The sequence below is a fragment of the Dasypus novemcinctus genome, chromosome X (assembly GCF_030445035.2).
Source record: "Dasypus novemcinctus isolate mDasNov1 chromosome X, mDasNov1.1.hap2, whole genome shotgun sequence".
Lineage (NCBI taxonomy): Eukaryota > Metazoa > Chordata > Mammalia > Cingulata > Dasypodidae > Dasypus > Dasypus novemcinctus.
Window position 1 is genome coordinate 72,073,172 of NC_080704.1, and position 19,441 is coordinate 72,092,612.

Genomic DNA, 19,441 nt, shown 5'->3' on the forward strand with positions numbered 1-19,441 from the left:
GTCAGGTGGTGTGATTCCTCCAATTTCATTTTTCTTTTTCAGTATGTTTTTGGCTATTCGGGGCCTCTTTCCTCTCAAAATAAATTTCATAGTTTCTCTAGCTCATCAAAGAATCAAAGAATGATGTGTTGATTTTTATTGGGATTGCATTGAATATGTAGATCAGTTTTGGTAAGATAGACATCTTAATAACAGTTAGTCTTCCTATCCATGAACAAGGAATATTCTTCCATTTATTTAGGTCTTCTTTGATTTCCTTGAACAGTGTTGTGTAGTTTTCCATGTGTAAGTCTTTTACCTCTTTAGTTAAATTTATTCCTAGGTATTTGATTTTTTTATTTACTATTGTGAATGATATTTTTTCCCAGATTTCCTCCTCAGATTGCTCTTTATTGGTGTACAGAAATGTTACTGGTTTTTGGGTGTTTATCTTGTAACTTACAACTTTACAAAACTCATTTTTAAATTCTAGAAGCTTTGTTGTAGACTTCTCAGGGTTTTCTATGTATAGGATCATATCATCTGCATATAGTGAAATTTTGACCTCTTCCTTTCCAATTTGGATGGCTTTTATGTCTGGTTCTTCCCTCAGTCCTCAAGCAAGTACTTCTAAGGCTATGTTAAATAGAAGGAGTGATAGTGGACATCCTTGTCTTGTTTCTGATCTTAGAGGGAAGCATTTTAGGATTTCAACATTGTAAATGATGTTAGCTATGGGTTTTTCATGTATACTATTTATCATGTTCAGAAAGTTTCATTCTATTCCAATCTTTTGCAGTGTTTTTATCAAGAAATGGTGCTGTATTTTGTCAAATGTTTTTATTGCATCTATAAATATGATGGTGTGGGGTTTTTTCCCATCAATCTGCTTATGCGGTGTATTACATTAATTGATTTTCTTATGTTGCACCATCCTTGCATACCAGGAAGGAATCCCACTTGGTCATGGTGTATAATTTGTTTAATGTGTTCTTGAATAAAATTAGCAAGTGTTTTATTGAGGATTTTCGCTTCAAGGTTCATTAGTGAGCTTGGTCTCTAATTTTCCTTTCTTGTGTCTTTGTTTGGCTTTGGTATTAGAGTAATGTTGGCATCATAGCATGAGTTAGGCAATGTTCCTTCTGTTTCAATTTTTTGGAAGAGTTTATGCAAGATTGGTGTTAGTTCTTTCTGGAATATTTTGTAGAATTCACCTGTGAAGCCATCTGGCCCAGGGGTCTAGTTGGGAGGTTTTTAAAGACTGATTCTGTCTCTTTACTTGTGATTGGTTTGTTGAGATCATCAACTTCTTCTTTTGTCAATGTAGGCTGCTTATGTGTTTCTAGGAATTTGTCCATTTTCTCTAAATTGCTGTTTTTGTTGGAATATATTTTTTCAAAGTATACTATTATGACAGTCTTTATTTCTGTGGGATTAGTGGTGATATCTTCTTTCTCATTTCTTATTTTGTGTATTTGCATCTTCTCTTTTTTTCTTTGTTAATCTAGCTAAGGGTTTGTCAGTTTTATTGGTTTTCTCAAAGAACCAGCTCTTGGTTTTGTTTATTTTTTCAAGTGCTTTCTTATTTTATATTTCATTTAGTTCTGCTATTATCTTTGCTCTTTCTTTCTTTCTTCTTCTTTTGGGGTTAGTTTGTTGTTTTTTAACTAATTCCTCCAAGTGTGCATTTAGATTTTCAACTTTAGCTCTTTCTTCTTTTTTGATGTATGAATTTATGGCTATAAATTTCCATCTCAGTACTGCTTTTGCTGCATCCCATAAATTTGGATATGTTGTGCTATCATTTTCATTAATTTCAAGGTAGTTATAAATTTCTTTTGAGATTTCCTCTTTGACCCACTGTTTTTCTAAGACTGTGTTGTTTAACTTCCAAATCTTGTTGCCCAATCTGGGTCTCTGGCCCTTACACATTTCCAGCTTCATTCCACTGTGGTCAGAGAAATTATTTTGTATGATTTCTATCTTTCTGAATTCATTGAGATTTTTCTGTGGCCTAACATGTGGTCTATCTTGGAGAATGATCTGTGTGCACTTTAGAAGAATGTATATCCTGCTGTATTGGGGTGTAATGTGCTGTATATGTCTATTAGGTCCAGCTCCTCAAATATATTGTTCAAAGTCTTTGTTTCTTGATCCTCTTTTGAGATATTCTGTCCAAAGTTGATAGTGGTGTATTAAAATCCCCCACTATAATTGTAGAGACATTTTTTCCTTCACTTAGTTTTTCCAGTGTTTGCCTCACATATTTGGAGGCATCCTTGTTAGGAGCATACCTGTTTATGATTGTTCTTTCTTCTTGAAAGATTATTCCTTTCACTAATATGTAGTGTCCATCTTTGTCTCTCACAATTTTTCTGCATTTAAAATCTATTTTGTCTGATATTAATTGAGCTACTTCTGCCCTTTTTTGGTTATTGTTTGCTTGTAAGATTGTTTTCCAGCCACTCACTTTCAACCTTCTTGAATCCCTGGGTCTAAGATGTGTTTATTGCAGAGAGCTAATAGATGAGTCATCTTTCCTTATCCAATCTTCCATTCTGAGTCTTTTGACAGGTGAGTTTAATCCATTGACATTTAGTGTTATTACTTTCAAGGAATTACTTATATCAGCCATATTTTCTTTGGATTTGTATTTGTCAATTTCTGTTAGATATTGTTTTTCTGTTTTTGTCTTTTTAGTTCCTCTTACACTCTCCTCCACCTCTGTCTCTCTTGTTTTTTTTTTTTCTTCCTGCAGAACTCCCTTTAGTATTTCTTGAAGGGCAGGATTTTTGTTGGCATACTCTTTTAGTTTCTGTTTATCTGTAAATATTTTGAACTCTACATCATTTTTGAATGCTGACTCTGCTCAAGAGAGTATTCTTGTTTGGAAATTGTTTTCTTGTGCCTTGACTATGTCATTCCACTGTCTTCTTGCCTCCATGGTTTCAGATAAGAAATCAGCACTTAATCTTATGGAGCCTCCTTTGTATGTGATGGTTCTCTTTCCTCTTGATGCTTTTACTATTTTCTCTTTGTCTTGAACATTGAATAATTTGACAAGCATATGTCTTGGTGTAGGACCGTTGGGATTTATGCTATTTGGGGTGCATAGTGCTTCCTGGTCATGTACATCCATCTCCCTCCACAGGTCTGGGAAGTTTTCAGCCAATTATTTCCTCCAACACCCGTTCTGTCCCCTTTCCCCATTCTTCTCCTTCTGGGATGCCTGTAATATGTATTTTTGCATTTTTTGCATTATCATTCAGGTCCCTAAGCCCGTGCTGAATTTTTTCTTACTTTTTATCAACCAGTTCTACTATCTGTTTGATTTTGGATGTACTGTCTTCCACATCACTTAATCTCTCCTCTGCTTCTTTGTGTCTGCTGTTATTTGTTGAGAGTGTATTTTTTATTTCTTGAAGTGTACTGTTCATCACCATCATATCTGTTATATTTTTGCATATGATTGCAATTTCTTCTGTATTCTCTCCAAATGTTTTCCTCATATTGTTAATCTCTTCCTTCACCTCATCAAATTGGCCCCTACTATATGTTTTGAGATTTTTAATTACTTGTTCATTGTTCTGCTCCTCTTCCTGGATTTTAGTTTGTTCATTGGATTGGGGCATATTTCTTGATAATTCATTTGGTTTGTAGTTTTTTGTTGCTGTCTGATCATCATTTTATCTTGATGGATTTAGTCAGTTGCTTAGCTTCTTTGTCTTGTTTGGTGTTTAATTAGTTGTTTTTGCATGTGTGTTAAGTCTCCTCTTTGTCACTTTGTTTTTCTTATTCTATTGTTGTTGGTTAAGTTCACTTGAGGGAAAATATTAGGGCCAGAGAAAGCAAAAGGAGTAAGAACAGAAAATGAATAATAGTAGTATTGATAGTAAATATTAACAGAAGTATCACGTGAGATATATGAGAATGGATACTAGACTCATGTAAGGTATGTAGATTTATAACAGTAAGAAAAGTAGAGTAGATAAAAATCTGAATATCGGGAGGAATATAGTGTGAATTCAAAGGCCTGTGTGTTCAGGAGAGAGGGAAAGAGAAAAGAGAGGACAATAATATAAAGAGTGAATATAAGGCAGAAAACAAAACAACGGTATTATTAATAAAAAGTCAAAAAATAGGGGGCGTTAACAAAGAGAGGTGTAATGTAAGAGAGAGAATCAATGATGGAGGATAGAAAGATGTAGAGGAAAGGGAATAGTGTTGGTGGCCAAAATTAATACACACAGAAAAGAGTAAATGTAGGATGAAGAAGTACAGCAAATATGAAGCTCTCCCTGCAGCACCTAATGTGAGAAGAATAAGAAAGCAGAGAAAGAAAGGAAGTAAGAAAAAAGGGACAAAAGGGAGTGAGGAAGTAAGCAGGAAAAAGAAAAAGAGAAAAAAAGAAAATAGAAAGAATAAAGAGCCTTGCAGGGATAAAGAGGAAGGAAAAACAAGGAAAAACCAACCAAATACTAAGGAAAGTTTCAAGCTAGGAATCCTGTCTATAGTTAAATAAAACACTTAGGGATCTGACTTTCCCCCTCTTCTTCCTTCCTTACTTCCCTCTCTTCCAAACAGCACAGGAAAGCTGCCTAAGAGATTCAAGTGGGTCCTCATCGAATCAGCTCCACACAGAAAACAAGGACTTTTTTATTTTTTAAAGATTTTTATTTTTTATTTATCTCCCCTTCCTCCCTCCCCACCCCCAGTTGTCTGTTCTTTATGTCCACTCACTGCGTCTTCTTTGTCCGCTTCTGTTGTTGCAGCAGCATGGGAATTGGTGTCTCTTTCTGCTGCGTCATCTTGCTACGTCAGCCCTCTGCATGGGCGGCACCACTCCTGGGTAGGCCGCACTCTCTTTTGCACTTGGCGGCTCTCCCTACAGGGTGCACCCCCTGCGTGTGGGGTTCCACTATGTGGGGGACACCCCTGCGTGGCAGAGCACTCCCTATTCACATCAGCACTGTGCATGGACCAGCCCCACATGGGTCAAGGAGGCCTGGGGCTTGAACTGTGGACCTCCCATGTGATAGATGGATGCCCTAACCACTGGGCCAAGTCCACTGCCCAAGGACTCTTAATTTCCAGAGAGAGAACATCCACACCTCACCAGTAACCTTGATTATGCTATTGGAGACTTGGAAAACAGCTCCTACAGTCCCTCTCCTTTAGGTGTGCTATGAGAGGGCTAGTTGATTTTCTGACCCCACTTTCTCCCAGGCCAAGTTTCCTATCCCAGGGTATTTAGGTGAATAGGGCTTTCTCAGATTTTCACCAAATCAGCCAGTATGCTTCTCCAAGTGCAAGAAAAAAGAAAAAGAAAAGAAGAAAAGGGGGGGGGGGACACACCAGAAAATCGAACCCACACTAGCCAGGCCCTCTTACTGCACCCCCCCCCCCCACCAAATCCCTTCCACCCATGGAGTCAGTCCAAAACTGGAGGGTTAAGGCAATCCCAGAACTCCAGAGCTCTGGACATGTGAAAGGGAAGTCTGGGACTCTGCAGGCCCAGGGCACGTAGGTCCATGGAACACAGGCTAGGGTGGCTCAGGGGACACCATCTTGGGGACCATGCATCCGGGGACCACAGGGCCCAGGAATGCCGCTGCACAACTAACAGTTCTCAGGAAACACCCTGGCCACCAGCCCCAGGGGAAGGGTCCCGCCAGCCCACAGCTTCCAAACTCTGTACTTGTAAGCTGCAATTCTACCTTTAGCAAGCACCACCTCCGCCACTCTCTTTCCACATAGATGTCTACACACCCTCTGCCCTGCCAGCCCCCAAGATAGCTCACTACGGCAAGACTCCAATCCCACTCAGCCGCCTCTTCACAGGGGAGACCATAAGGTGCACTCACTCAGACACCATCTTGCTCCCTCTCTATACATATCTTCAAACAAACGTAGAATCACTACGTATCAGTCCCTATGGGATGTATCAAAGGCTGTGTTTAAAGGGAAATTTATTGGCTTCAAGGCTTACATTTAAAAAGGAAAAGAAGGCTAAAATCAATGACCTAATGGCACTGCTGGATAAAGTAGAAAATGATAGCAAACTAATCCCAAAGCAAATAGAAGGAATGACATAACAAAGATCAGAGCAAAAATAAATGAAATTGAGGACAGAAAAACGGAATTAACAAAACCAAAATTCAGAAAATCATTAAAATCAATCAACCCATAGCTAGACAAAGAAAAAAATGAGAAGATGCAAATAAGTGGAATAAAAAATGCAAATGGGGACAATACTCCTGAACCCACAGAAATAAAAGTGATCATAGGAAGACACTATGAACAAATGCATGTGAAAAAATTAGACAACGTAAGATGAAATTGAAAAATTCCTAGGAATGTATGAACAATTTACTTTGACCCTAGTAATAATAGAGGACCTCAAGCAACCAGTAAAAAGTAGAGATTGAAAAAGACATTTAAAAAATCTCCCAAGAATGAAAAGCCCAGGAACAAATGGCTTCACTTGTGAGTTCTACCACTTTATGAATATTTAATATAAATCATACTCAAGCTCTTCCAAAAGTTTGAATAAGAAGGAATGGTAATGAACTCATTCTATGAATCCAATATCCCCCTAATACCAAAGCCATATAGGCATATTAGAAAAAGAAAATCACAGTCCCATTTCCCTAGTAGATACAGTTGCAAAAATACTCAACAAAATACTTGCTAATCAAGTCTAACAACACATTAAAAGAAATATTCATCATGATCACGCGTGTTTTAAACCAGACATTCAAGTGTGTTTCAACATAAGAAAATCAATCAGCATAATACACCACATTAATAAATCTAAGGAAAAAGTCACATGATCCTATCAACTGATGAAGAGAAGGCATTTGACAGAATACAGCATTCTTTCTTGATAAAAAACACTACAAAATATCGTAATTAAAGGAAACTTTCTTAACATGTTGAAGATCATGTATGAGAAACCCATAGCTAACATTTTACTCACAGGTGAAATACTGAAAGGTTTCCCACTGAGATCAGGAACAAGACAAGGATGTGCACTGCCATCACTTGTTCAATATAGGTTCTGGCTAGAGAAATCAGGCAAGAAAAAGAAACAAAATGCATCCAGGTCAGAAAGGAAGAAGTAAAACTTCTGCTATTCACAGATGATATGATCATATACCTACAAAGTCCTGAAAAATCTACAACAGAGTTGATAGGCTTAATTGATAATTTTAGTAGAGTGTCAGGATGCAGGATCAATATGCAAAGATCAGTGATGTTTCTATACACTAGTAACAACCAATCAGAACTGGAAGTCAGGAAAAATTCCATTTACAGTAGAGACTAACAGAATCAAATATTTGGAATAAACTTAACCAAGGATGTAAAGCACTTGTATTCAGAAAACTGCAATGTACTGTAAGAAGAAATCTAAAAGGACTTAAATAAATGGAAGAACATTCCCTATTCATGGATCAGAAGAACAAATATATTTACATGTCAGTTCTTCCAAACTTGATATACCTATAAAAATTACACCAGTATTTTGTAAACAAATGGAAAAAAGGACTATCAAATTTATTTGGAAGCATAAGGGACCTAAGAAGCCAGAAACATATTAAAAAGGAAAACCAAAGTTGGAGGATTCTCAATTACAGACTTTAAATTATATTGCCTAGTCACAGTGATAAAAACAGCATGGTTTCTTCCATTGTTAGAGTCACAATAATTCTATAGTAAGTCCACTCTAATCCATATTTTATTCCTCCATCCTGAGGACCTTGGGATGGTGATGCCTACTCCATCTCTAACTCGAGAGGGGGCTTAGATCCCAAATGGCTGATGAATGGAATTCTCCTGCTTGCTGTTGTAGACTCTCTCAGTTCACTGGTGTGGTGGTTGACCATCCCCACTTCCCTGTTAGCCAACATTGTAAAGTCCAATGAACCAGAACGTAGGTATTAAAACCCCACTGAGGCTTGGGGCCTAGCCAGCACAGAGTCAGTCCAGAGATTCAAGTCTCCTTGGCATACACCAACCTGAACACTGACCACAGGTTCATTAAAAGTGACAGAAGAGGCATGTGTAGAGAGCTCATATCTGAGTACAACTCTATCACACTCAAGAGCCGAATTCCAAAGTAGGGCCCACTGGCAAGGCTCTGAACTCCAGAGCAATCTGTTATGACCATAGGACCTGGCTGTCTCTGTAGTCCTCAGGAACACCATTACTTGGGGTTGTATCCTGTAGTGTATATCCTGTAGACAGCCAGAGACTCACAATCTCTGAGATCCTGCTGAGATGTGTGTAAGCATAACCCCTCTGATGATCTCTCAACTCACTTTGAAATCTGTTATCCATATAAACTCATTTGTCTTTACCATTTCCCCCTTTTATCCAATGTCTTTTTCTAGTTGCATCACCAGCTGGTGCTTGGTATAAATCCCTCCCCACCAAGGAGGCTCATCCCAGGGAAGATAATACATTTACATGCTGAGTTTGACTTAGAGTGTGGCCACATTTGAGCAACATGGAGGCTCTCAGGAGGTAACTCTTAAGCACACTGCAGCTCTAGGCCTAGCTGAAATTTCCAGCACACAGTCTCCTAAGCATTGTCTGGAGACAGTGGCCATGGGAGTTGCTGAGGGCAGGGAGAGGGAAGAAGAGGTATGATATGGGGGCATTTTCAGGATTGGAGATGTCCTGAATGACATTGCAGGGGCAAAGACAGAACATCATATATCCTGCATTAACCCAATGAATGGACTGGGAGAGAGTGTAAACTACAATGTAAACTCTAATCCATGCTGTCCAACAGTGCTCCAAAATGTATTCATCAAATGCAATGAATGTGCCACACTAATGAAAGAATTTGGTGATGTGGGAGGAGTGGGAGGTGTGGGGAATGGAGATGTATGGGATCCTCATATTTTTTAATGTAACATTTTGTGTGATCTATGTATCTTTAAAATTTTTAAAAAATATATTTATAAAAAAACAACATTGTATTGACATAAAGATAGACTCTTAGGCCAATGGAACCAAACTGATGGTTCAGAAACAGACCCTCACATCTAAGGTCAAATGATTTTTGGCAAGCCTGTCAAGCACACCCAACTTAGGCAGAACAGTCTGTTCAACAAATGGTGCTGGTAGAACTGAATATCTATATCCAAAAGAAAGAAAGAGAACCCCTATCTCACACCTTATACAAGGGATAATTGTGGATAGTCAAAGACCTGAATATAAAAGCAAGAACCATAAAGATCCTGGAAGAAGGTGTAGGAAAACATCTTCATGACATAGTGGTGGGTGCTGGATTCTTAAACCTTACACCCAAAGGATAAATGGGCCCTCCTCAAAGTTAAATGTTTTTGCAATTCAAAGGATTTCATCAAGAAGGTGAAAACGCAGCCCATTCAATGGAATAAAATATTTGGAAACCACATATCTGATATGGGTTTGATTTCCATTCTATATCAGAAGATCATTCATGTCAACAGTAAAAGAGCAAGCAATCCAATAAAAAAAAATAGGCAGAAGATTTAAATAGATATTTCTCCAAAGAATAAATACAAATGGACAAAAAATCACATGAAAAATTATTCCATATCACTAGTTATTTGGGAGATATGAAGGAAAACATCAATGAGATATCATCTCATACTACATAGAACAGCCATTATTTAAAAAACCAAAACAGTGAGTGCTGGAGGGGATGTGGAGAAGTGGGAAAACTCTTAAAGTTGGTGGGATTGTAAAGTGGTGCAACTTCTGTGGAAGAGAATGTGGCAATTTCTCAGGAAGCTGAATGTAGAATTGTCATATTATCCAGCAATTTGGCTATGAGGAATATTTCCAGAAGAACTGAAAATTGTGACATGAACAGACATCTGTACACCAATATTCATAGTGGCATTGTTCACAAATTCCAAAAAATGAAGTCAGCCCGAGTGTGCATCAAATAATGAATGGGTAGGGAAGTGGATTTGGCTCAATAAATGGGGCATCTGCCTACCACACAGGAGGTCCACAGTTCAAACCCCGGGCCTCCTTGACCCGTGTGGAGCTGTCCCATGCGCAGTGCTGATGCGTGCAAAGAGTGCCGTGCCACGCAGGGGTGTCCTCGCATAGGGGAGCCCCACGTGCAAGGAATGCACCCCATATGGAGAGCCACCCAGCGCGAAAGAAAGTGCAGCCTGCCCAGGAATGGTGCCACACACATGGAGAGTGACACAGCAAAAGAAACACAGATTCTCGGTGCCGCTGATAAGGATAGAAGCAGTCACAGAAGAACCCATAGCGAATGGACACAGAGAGCAGACAACTTGTGGGGGGGAGGGAAGGGAAGAGAAATAAATAATAAAAAATACATCTTTTAAAAAATAGTGAATGGGCAAGTAAATTGTGGTATATACGTACTATGGAATAGTATGCTGTATTAAGAAGTGAAATTGGGACACATATATTGACATGGATGAATCTTGAAAGTGTTACACTAAGTGAGGTAAGCCAGGCCCAAAATGACAAATATTGCATGGTCTCATTAATACGAACTAAATACAAAGAATAAACACAGTCTGTTAGAACATATAATATAGGTTATTCGGAGATAAGTGGAGGGCTGAGAAGGACAATTGATGCTTAATATGTGTCAAGTTTTACTTAACTTGACTGAAAATGTGGAAGTGCATGGAATGGGTAGTGAGTAGCAGCTGGTTTATAAATGGGAATGTGACTAGAAAGGGTATTCTAGGAGTGTAAATGTCAATTGAAAGAAAGCTAGAGAATAATCTGGGGAGTGAACAACACAGTGAACTCAGAAGTGGTTGAGAATTTTGGTTGATAGTACAGATTCAAGAAGTTCCTTCTGTGAGCTAGAGCACATATATATTACTATTGCAGTGTGGTGACAACTTGGAGAGGATGGGAAAATACAATTCATGTGATCTATGGACTGTGGTTTAGAACAATACTTTAATATTCATGCTTCTGTGCCAAAGATGTACTATCTTGGTAATGGAGGAATATGGGAAAAGTGTGCCAAATATAGTCTATGGACCATGGTTTGTAGTAATAGTATGATGATATTATCTCATAATCTGTAACAAATGTTCCATCATGATGTGGTGCATTGTTGAAATGGTGTTGTATGGTAATTCTACACATGTGCATGCTTATTTTGTAAGTTCACACCTTCTGCAATAAAAATATGTCCTAAGATAATAGATGGGTTGGGGGAAAATACACCAAATATAAGATATGGATTATAGTTAATAGTAAATTTTTGACCTTATTCTTTCATAATTTGTAACAAATGTTTCACAAAAATGCAAGAGGTAGTGGGTTGATGTATGGGACCAGTGTATGATATTATGCATATTTGTTTTGTAAATTCACAACTTTTACTATATACTTATTATTTATGTAGGTTCATGTATGAATGATGTGCTTCAATAATTATTTTTAAAAAGAAGAATGAAGTTGGAAGACTCACTTCCAGACTTCAAAGCATATTAGCTACAGTGGGAAAAATAGCATGATACTGGCATAAAGACAGGTACATGGACCAATGGAACTGAATCAAGAACTCAGGAATAGACCCTCAAAATTGCAGCTGTCCTCCATGACATTGCAGTGACAGATACACGCCATTGTATATTTTGTCTTAATCTACAAAATTATGCAGGACAGAGTGTAAAGTATAATGTAAACTGTAGTCTGTAGTTAGAGCAAGGTTTCAATATGTGTTCATCAATTGTAACAAGTGTACCACACTGATAAAATATCTTGTTAGTGTGGGAATGTGTGGGAGGGGAGGGGGTGGAGCATATGGGAGTCACCTATATTTTTATGTGACATTTACATAATCTAAAACTTCTTTAAAAATAAAAATAATTAAAAAAAGAAATAGACTCTCACATTTAGAGTTAGGTGATTTTTGAAAAGGTGGTCAAGCCCTCCCAGCTGGACTAGAACAGTCTATTCAACAAATAGTGCTGGGAGAACTGGATATCCATATCCAAAAGAATGAAAACCTTATGCAAAAATTGACTCAAAATGGATCAAGGACCTAAATATAAAGTGACAACCATAAAACTCTTAGAATAAAATGTAAGAAAACATCTACAAGATCTCATGGTAGGCCTTACACCCAAAGCATGGGCAACAAAGTAAAAATAGATAAATAGGACCTCCTCAAAATTTAACACTTTTGCATCTCAAAGGACTTTGTCAAAAGGGCGAAAAGGCAGCCAACTCAATGGGAGAAAATATTTGGAAATCATATATCTGATAACAGTTTAATATCCATGATATACAAATAATATGTAAAACTCAACAATATAAAGTCAAACTATTCAATTTAAAAATGGGCAAAATAGGGAAGCAGCTGTGGCTCAATCAACTGGGTTCCCGTCTAACACATGGGAGGACCTGGGTTAGCATCCCAGGGTCTCCTTGTGAAAGCAAGCTGGCCAGTGCCTGCAGAGAGCTGATGGCCTGTACCCATGGAAAGCTGGTGCAGCAGGATGATGCAACAAAGGGAGTCAAGAAGACTTGCCAAATGCAATGGCTGTGTCATGATGATGGGAGGGAGTGTTGCTGAGGGGGGGGAGAGGTGGGGTGGGGGAGGTAGGGTTCAATGGGACCTCATATATATATATTTTTAATGTAATATTATTACAAAGTAAATAAAATTAAAAAAAAAAGAAGAACATGCAGCAAATAGACACAGAGAACAGACAACCGGGGTGGGAGGGTGGGGGGAAGAGGAGAGAAATAAAAATAAATAAATAAATCTTTAAAAAAAAAGAAAAAAAAAGAAGACACAGAAGAATGTGCAGTGAATGGATACAGAGCAGATAGCAAGCAAGCTGCAAGGAGGGAGAAATAAATATATTTTTTTAATGGGCAAAGTAACTGAAAACACAATTGTCCAAAGAAATACAGATGACAAATAAAAACATGGAAAAATGTTTAAAATCACTAGTGATTAGGGAATTGCAAATCAAAATTAAACTACAATAAGATACCATTTCACACCTATTAGACTGGCTGCTATTAAAGAGTCAGAAAACTATAAATGTTGGAGAGGATGTGGAAAGATAGGGACAATTATTCACTGTTGGTGGGAATGTGAAATAGTACAGCCACTGTGGAGGATTCTTTGACATTTCCTAAGGAAATTGAATATAGACTTGCCATGTGACCCAGCAATACAATTACTAGGTATATACCCAGAAGATTGAGAGCAGAGACATGAACAGACATCTGCATAGTGATGTTCATAGTGACTTTATTCACGATTGCCAAAAGTTGATAACAACCCAGGTGTCCATCAACTGATGAATGGATAAACACATTATGGTGTATACACACGATGGAATATTATGCAGTGATAAAAGGAAATGAAATTGTGAAGCATACAACAACATGGATGAACCTGGAGGACATTTTGTTTAGTGAAACAACCAGACACAATAGGACAGATACTGTATGATTGTGCTATTATGAACTAAATATACTGTCTAAACTCATGGAGTTAATAAGAATATAGGTCACAAGAAAATGGAAGAAGGGTAGAGAATGGAAATTTGAGGGTTAATCTGTGCAGAATTGGTAAAAAGCTTCTTTGTAAAATTTTTGAAATAAATGGAAATGGTGAAAGCATATTTTGTTGTTTTTAACTAGCAAAGCTCTTACATGGATATGACAGTGGTTGAAAGGGAAAGTCTAAGGTCATGTATAGTACTAGAAGGAAAGCTAAAAACTGTAACATGGCACTGTATAGGAGACTAAAACCTCATATATAAAAAGTTTACCACTATTATCAGTAATTCTGAAAGTAAAGTATAACTTTCAATGTTTTAAATTTAATATAAATTAAGACATTTTTATGTTAAAAAATAGAACCTCCTCACATAAAAAGCCCAGGACCAGGTGGCTTCAGAGGTGAATTTTACCTAACATTCCAAGAACACTTTAATTGAGTTTTACTCAAACTCTTCCAAAAAATTGAAGAGGACGAAATACTTCCCAATTCATTCTATAAGATCAACATTACTGGGACACCAAAGCCTGAGAAAGATTCCGGAAGAAAAGAATACTACAGACCAAGATCTCTTATAAATACACATGAAAAAAATGCTAGCAAACCAAATCCAACAGCATAACATAAAATTACACACTATGATCAAGTGGGATTTATCCCTGGCATGAAAGCTTGGTTCATCATAAGAAAATCAATTAATGTAATTCACCACATCAACAGAATGAAGGAAAAAAAAACACACATGATAATCTCAATCGATGCAGAAAGTCATTTGACAAAACTCAGCATCTTCTTTTTTATTTTATAAGAAACACTTAGAACACTAGGAATAGAAGAAAATTTCTTAAACGTGAATAAGGGCCTATAGGAAATGTCCACAGCTAATGTCCTACTTAATGATAAAAGACTGAAGCTTTCCCTCTAATTATCAGGAATAAACAAGGATTCCCACTGTCAACACCATAATTCAGCATTGTACTGGAAGTTCTTTCCAGAACAATTAGGTAAGAAAAAGAAATAAAAGTCTTCCAAATTGGAATAAATGAGTAAATCTTTCCCTATTTGAAGATATGATTTTATATTCAGGAAATACTAAAAAAGGCACAACAAAGATCCAAGAGCTAATAAATCAATTCCATCAACAAAGAAAACTGCTAAGTAACACTGACAAGAAATGGTACTGGTTTATCCAGTCAAATGACATAAGCCTCAAAAACAGTAGATCTTTTTAAAAAGGGAAGGAGTAACAATCTCAAAATTATATTTAGATGGTAAAATGGAAGCAGAGTCCTCAGAAAAGAGCCCAGCCTCATTTAAACAAGAAGAGGAAGAAGTGATCAAAGAGGTTGGATATGTAGGGAAGTATGTTTGAGAAGGAAGAAGACAGAGTGGAAGGGAGTTAGAATGAGAGCAATATTGGAAATGGAGAAAGTGCCATGAAATAAGTAAATAATAGAAAGAGGGTGAGTTACACTTTGGATTCCTAAGTCAGCTCTTGCACACATTCCAAGCCATCTCTGAAAATCAAATCTGCATAGCAATATTGACTTAGACCATAAGGTAGCTAATTCCACCTTCTTCACATTGCATTCTATGCCACAAGGAGATTCCCCCAACCAGTGTCATGCTCCTACATTAAGCCTTTGGATCTGTAGGAAGAATAATAGAAATAGCTTTGTAATTGGGGGATTGTTGCTGCTCCTGTATTCTGACATAACCCATTGAGTGGACTCGGAGAGAGCGTAAAATACAGCATGAACTATAATCCATGCTGTGTAGCAATGTTCCAAATTGTACTCATCAAATGCAATGAATGTACCACACTAATAAAAGAAATTGTCAATGTGGGGGGAGTGGGGGTGTGTGGGGAGTGGGGTATATGGGAACCTCTTATATATATTTTTTAAAGATTTATTTTTTGTTTCTTTCTCTCCCCTTCACCCCCAACCACCTTCCCCGTTGTATGCACCATGTCCATTCACTGTATGTTCTTCTGTGGCCGCTTCAATCCTTATCAGTGGCACCAGGAATCTGTGTTTCTTTTTGTTGAGTCATCTTGCTGTGTCAGCTCTCCATGTGTGCGGTGCCATTTCTGGGCAGGCTGCACTTTCTTTTGCACTGGGTGGCTCTCCTTATGGGGCGTGCTCCTTGCACATGGGGCTCCCCTACGTAGGGGACAGCCCTGCATGGCAGGGCACACCTTGCATGCATCATGGGCCAGCTCCACATGGGTCAAGGAGGCTTGGGGTCTGAACCACAGACCTCTCATGTGGTAGGCAGATGTTCTATCAATTGGACCAAGGCCGCTTTCCTCTTATATTTTTAATGTAACATTTTGTGTTGTTTATGTATCTTTTAAAAACAAGATAAAAAATAGAACTAACCTCTAGTCTTTTTTCTTTTGCAGAACCCTTAAGTACTATCACCACCATCACCAAAGTGATTGAAAAAGGTAGGGAGAATGATGCACAAAATGGACTATATGTTATATGTGGTGTGAATGTGTATGTTTGTGGAGAGCTAGTACCTGTAGTAGATGAGACTCAAATGACTAGAAGGTAGTCACCACAATGCTTTGAAAAGCATACTGGAATTACTGTAAGACTTCAGAAGCAAGGGACTCAAGAACCACTTTCCTAAGCAGATTTATTCCCTCTGGTCCCTACCCCAAACTTTCTGAGCTGGGGAAAAAGTGCTTCTTCCCAATTTGAAGCCTCCTGTCTTAGCCTCCCACCTAATGTGTGAGAGGGAAGAAAATACTAGATACTTTTGATATGCGTATGAAGAAAATGTTGAACAGACATGGATTACCTATAGGTATAATGTAAGACTAGAACAAACACCAGACTGATTCCACAAGCTTTATCTCACTTCTTTTTCTTTTGTTTGTGGAATACCACGTAGCTGGAAATATTCATATCTACTCTTCGAAAAATAGTCGTTCTTTTTTTATCCAGGCTTTGTCCAAATAGTGTTTTTACTTCTCACCTTATTTGTCCTTGAACAAAGAGAGATTCAGAAAATTATGAGAGCTGGAAGGGACTTTAGAGAGCCTCAATTTAGTCTGAAGATAAGCCCTGGAAAGATGTCCTGGAAGGATGTAAAGAGGTAAGGTAAGGCTGAATGGATAGTGCCTCAGACCCATATCTCCTTCAAACTGAACATATCTCAGTTATGATCTATCTATCTATCTGTCTGTCTGTCTGTCTGTCTATGTATGTGTGTATGTATGTGTATATACTCATATGCAAATACACTTGCATACATTTATTCCCCAAAAGTTCTTCTTTGTAAGATAGATTATACAGTAAGTGAAAAACACTCCTCAAAGGTGTTAGTCTAATTAAAAACTTTCCTGCAATAAGAAACTTAGAAGTGGAAAGTGATTTGTCCTAGGACACAGAAGGAGTATGTGGTAGAATGTAGACTCAGAACCAGGATGTTTTCCAGCTTCTGTTTGATCTCATTACATTTCAGAAGATCTCATCTATATTAGAATATTCATTCATTCACATGAACACATGTGCTAGGTACCAGGGTTAACAAAACAACTGAGATATTGTCACTACTTTCCAGGAAATTAGTGTCTAAAAAGGGAAAGAGACCCAGAAACAATAATTTCAGTATAGGATGCCTTGTGCTATAAAAAGGGGCAAATAAAAACATCTAGTATTTATTGTACATTTTCTATATGCCAAGCACTATGCTAAGTACTTTGTAAGTATTAACTCAGCTAAATCTCACCAACAAGCCTCTCAGTTAGGTATGGTTATTATCTTAATTTTATAAAAGAGGATACTGAGGTCCAAATGTGTGTGAGGGACTAAGTCTCAACCCAAGGTAACACAACAAGTAAGTATTTGGAGTACAAAGAATATAGGTACTTTAGAACTTTAGAAACATACAGCAAAGAGGCATTTACTGCCCAATTGAATTTAAGAAAGCTTTGCAGAGACACATAATTTGGGTTAGAAAGATGAGGGTGAAGGAAAAATGGGATGTTCAGGCAAAGGGAGAATGAGCAAAGGCTTAGAAGTCTGAAAGAATGGCATACATTGGAGAACAAAGAATGAGTTTCTATGGCTGAAAAGTGGTAGATGAGACTAGAAAGGTAGGATACAACCTGATTATAAGAGTTTGAATGCATGGTTCAATTTTGAGCTTTATTCCGTAGGTTAATTGGGGATCATCAAAAGTTTGTATGTCAGGAACTGACACAATCAGATATTTCCCCTGGAAAGACCAATGTGACAACAGTGTTTTGGATAGCCCAAACTGGAAAAATACTGGAGGTACATCAGAAAGTTGTTTTCATGGTCCAGTGGTCAAATTGAACATTGATAAGCTGAATGGTTTAGTTAATCTCTGCTTTCCTAGAGTTTCCATTTATTGCCCCCAGTTTTACCCTCTGGAACCATGAAGATCAAGTCAAATCAAATTTTATACATCACAATCCTTTAGCTATTTGAATAAGTGTATGAAGGGCTTTCCCACTCTGAGTTTTAGCTCTTTCCACTAGGGTTTTGGGGCCTTAATGATCCTTAAAGACCTTTCCAGCTTTGATATATTGTTTCTACAATTCTTTATAGCTTCTGAAATGGTCTTTGCTAGCTGTCTTAAGAAGGATAAGGTCAAGTCCTCTATTCTATTTGAACAGACATGCTTCTCCTCCCCTAGGAGTTGACTATAAAAAGGGACATTTTTGAGTACTCCTCAGCCCAGCATGCCACTTTTCCTTTTGTTATACTTCAACAGATATCCCAAGAGATATTGGAGAAAGTAGTGTGAGAATTCTGGGCATGCAGCTCCCCACGAAGAATGTTGAGATGCTGGCCTCTGTCCTGATTGCCACGGTTATCATCCTTTTGCTCATTTCTCTGGTTCTTGGTATTGTGGTCTGGTACCAGCATCAGCAGAGAAAGCTACGACGCAACAGAAGGTCCATCCTGGATGACAGCTTCAAGCTTCTGTCCCTCAAGCAGTAACAGCTGTGGCCTGAAGATACCCTCAGGAAGCACATGTAAAATGCACTCCTAGCAGGTTATGGACTGGCAGCTGACTCCATTGTCAAAAGGGGCTTTGGCTGTGGAGAGGCAAGGGAGGAATTCAAACTTATCCAGTTATTTTTCTTTTATTTATTCACATGGAAATGGTTTGATTTCACTTTTTCCTTTAATTTCTTTGCTCCACGTGGGCACCTGTGGCTAAGTGAGTCCCCTCATACCCTCTATCACTCATTTCAACAGCTGGATTCTTAGAGAAAGATATCACATGCAGAAGATTGGAAAGTCTGTAAATTCCTAGAAATTATCTATCCCACAAAACAGCTAGCAAGAGAATAAACATATTGATTAGTTTTCTACTGCCTTCCCAGGGCTTGGGCAACTTCATTTTGAACTTAGTCTAAGTGAACTGTGAAGAGAGTTCACATCTAAACTAATAACTTAGAACATATGAATGACAGGAAATGGGTATGAATTGAAGTTTTAAATTGTATTTTGATTTTCTTTGACAGTGGAATATTTTCGAGAAGTGAGTGAATGGGTTATTACTTCTATAAACACCTGTACTTTCTGCAGCCAGAAGCCCTCAGTGAGCCAATCCTCCTCCAAGTTCCTGACACAGTCATATTGAAGGGAATTTTGAGTGACCTCTCCATGCTTTAAGCAGAAAATTTTGTCCAATAAAGTATTTTGTAGAACACTGGAAATCTGAACTCTGTGATTTTAATAGTCCCTGTGACCTCTTGAGGTTGTAATTGGGATAGAGGGTGGAGGTGGTGTACAGTTTTGATTGGCTTTTCCTTTGCAGAGCCTGTGGGTGTATATTTTGGAGATGAAGAGAGTCACCCAGAGGAAACCTCAGAGTCAGAGTGATGGGTACCATCCTAGGAAAGAAGGAGCTAGCCCATAAATGGCAAAAACTTCTTGA

At 38.0% G+C, this 19,441-nt stretch overlaps 1 protein-coding gene across 3 annotated transcripts in view; it reads left to right on the top strand.

Annotated features, from left to right (window-relative positions):
• Positions 1-19,214, top strand: part of HEPH (hephaestin) — a 151,890-nt gene extending 132,676 nt beyond the window's left edge. For all 3 annotated transcript variants that reach the window (XM_071212918.1, XM_058291206.1, XM_058291208.1), the window contains 2 exons: positions 15,918-15,962; positions 18,266-19,214. In XM_071212918.1, the coding sequence (XP_071069019.1) occupies positions 15,918-15,962; positions 18,266-18,495 (275 nt within the window). In that variant the 3' untranslated portion in view covers positions 18,496-19,214. The remainder of the gene's footprint in view (positions 1-15,917; positions 15,963-18,265) is intronic.
• The last annotated feature ends 227 nt before the right edge of the window (positions 19,215-19,441 follow it).